Source organism: Vombatus ursinus, unplaced genomic scaffold (genome assembly GCF_900497805.2).
Source record: "Vombatus ursinus unplaced genomic scaffold, bare-nosed wombat genome assembly UNPS02014808.1, whole genome shotgun sequence".
Classification (NCBI taxonomy): Eukaryota; Metazoa; Chordata; class Mammalia; order Diprotodontia; family Vombatidae; genus Vombatus; species Vombatus ursinus.
The window spans coordinates 5,175,614-5,176,341 of record NW_020954586.1 but is presented as its reverse complement, the minus strand read 5'-3'; the positions used below and the strand labels follow the sequence as shown (position 1 = coordinate 5,176,341).

The 728-nt window shown below is 65.7% G+C and overlaps 1 protein-coding gene across 1 annotated transcript in view; it reads right to left on the bottom strand.

Moving 5' to 3' along the window:
• The window catches only part of EIF2B5 (eukaryotic translation initiation factor 2B subunit epsilon), a 14,065-nt gene extending 13,806 nt beyond the window's left edge, over positions 1-259 (bottom strand). Inside the window, exon 1 of the mRNA XM_027875370.1 lies at positions 77-259. Within this exon, the coding sequence (XP_027731171.1) occupies positions 77-259 (183 nt within the window). The remainder of the gene's footprint in view (positions 1-76) is intronic.
• Between the last annotated feature and the right edge of the window lie 469 nt (positions 260-728).

Genomic DNA, 728 nt, shown 5'->3' with positions numbered 1-728 from the left:
CTGCGTCCGCCGGGTCTCCCCCGCTATGCGATCTCCGCTCTCCGGGGTCGCCCCTCTCTCCCTCCCCAGCGCTCACCCGGGGCCGGTCCTTGGAGATGGGGAAGAAGCGACGGTTGAAGCTGTCCGCTACCAGCACGGCCTGCAGCGGCGGCGGCGCCTCCTCCTCGGCTCCCCGGCCCGCGGCCCCGCCGCCGCCGCCCTGCCCGCCGCCCCCGCCGGCCCGCTTGCCTCCCCGGGAGGCTGCCGCCGTAGCCGCCATCTTCGCCAACTGTTGCCGCTTCCGCGAGGCCGGCAGCTTCCACCGCGGCCCAGAAGGGACAAAAAGGAGCCGGGGGGACGAGCGCGAAGCGCTACCGAAGGTAGCGCGCGTGTGGTAGTGAGTGTGAACGTGGGGAGGAGGGAGAGAAGGAGCAGGCAGCGCGGCGCATGCGTACTCTGACCAGGCGGCCTCCCAAAAGGTGGGGCGGGGTTACAGGCTGAAGTCCCGACAAGGAAAAGCTGAAGTGCGCGTGCGCACTGCTAGTCTGGCCTTGCGGTCTCTATGGATGGGTTCGAAACAGCATTCTGGGAATTGTAGTCCTTTGACGTTCACGTGGTCATTTATTTCTTCAACCAACGTGCAAAGAAGACTAGGCGTGGGTGACTGGAGGAGAGAGTGAGGTTGGCGACTTGCGCAGCTCTGCCTTTAGGCAATTTACGCACAAACGTGGTGTCGTCAGTCCGCTTCA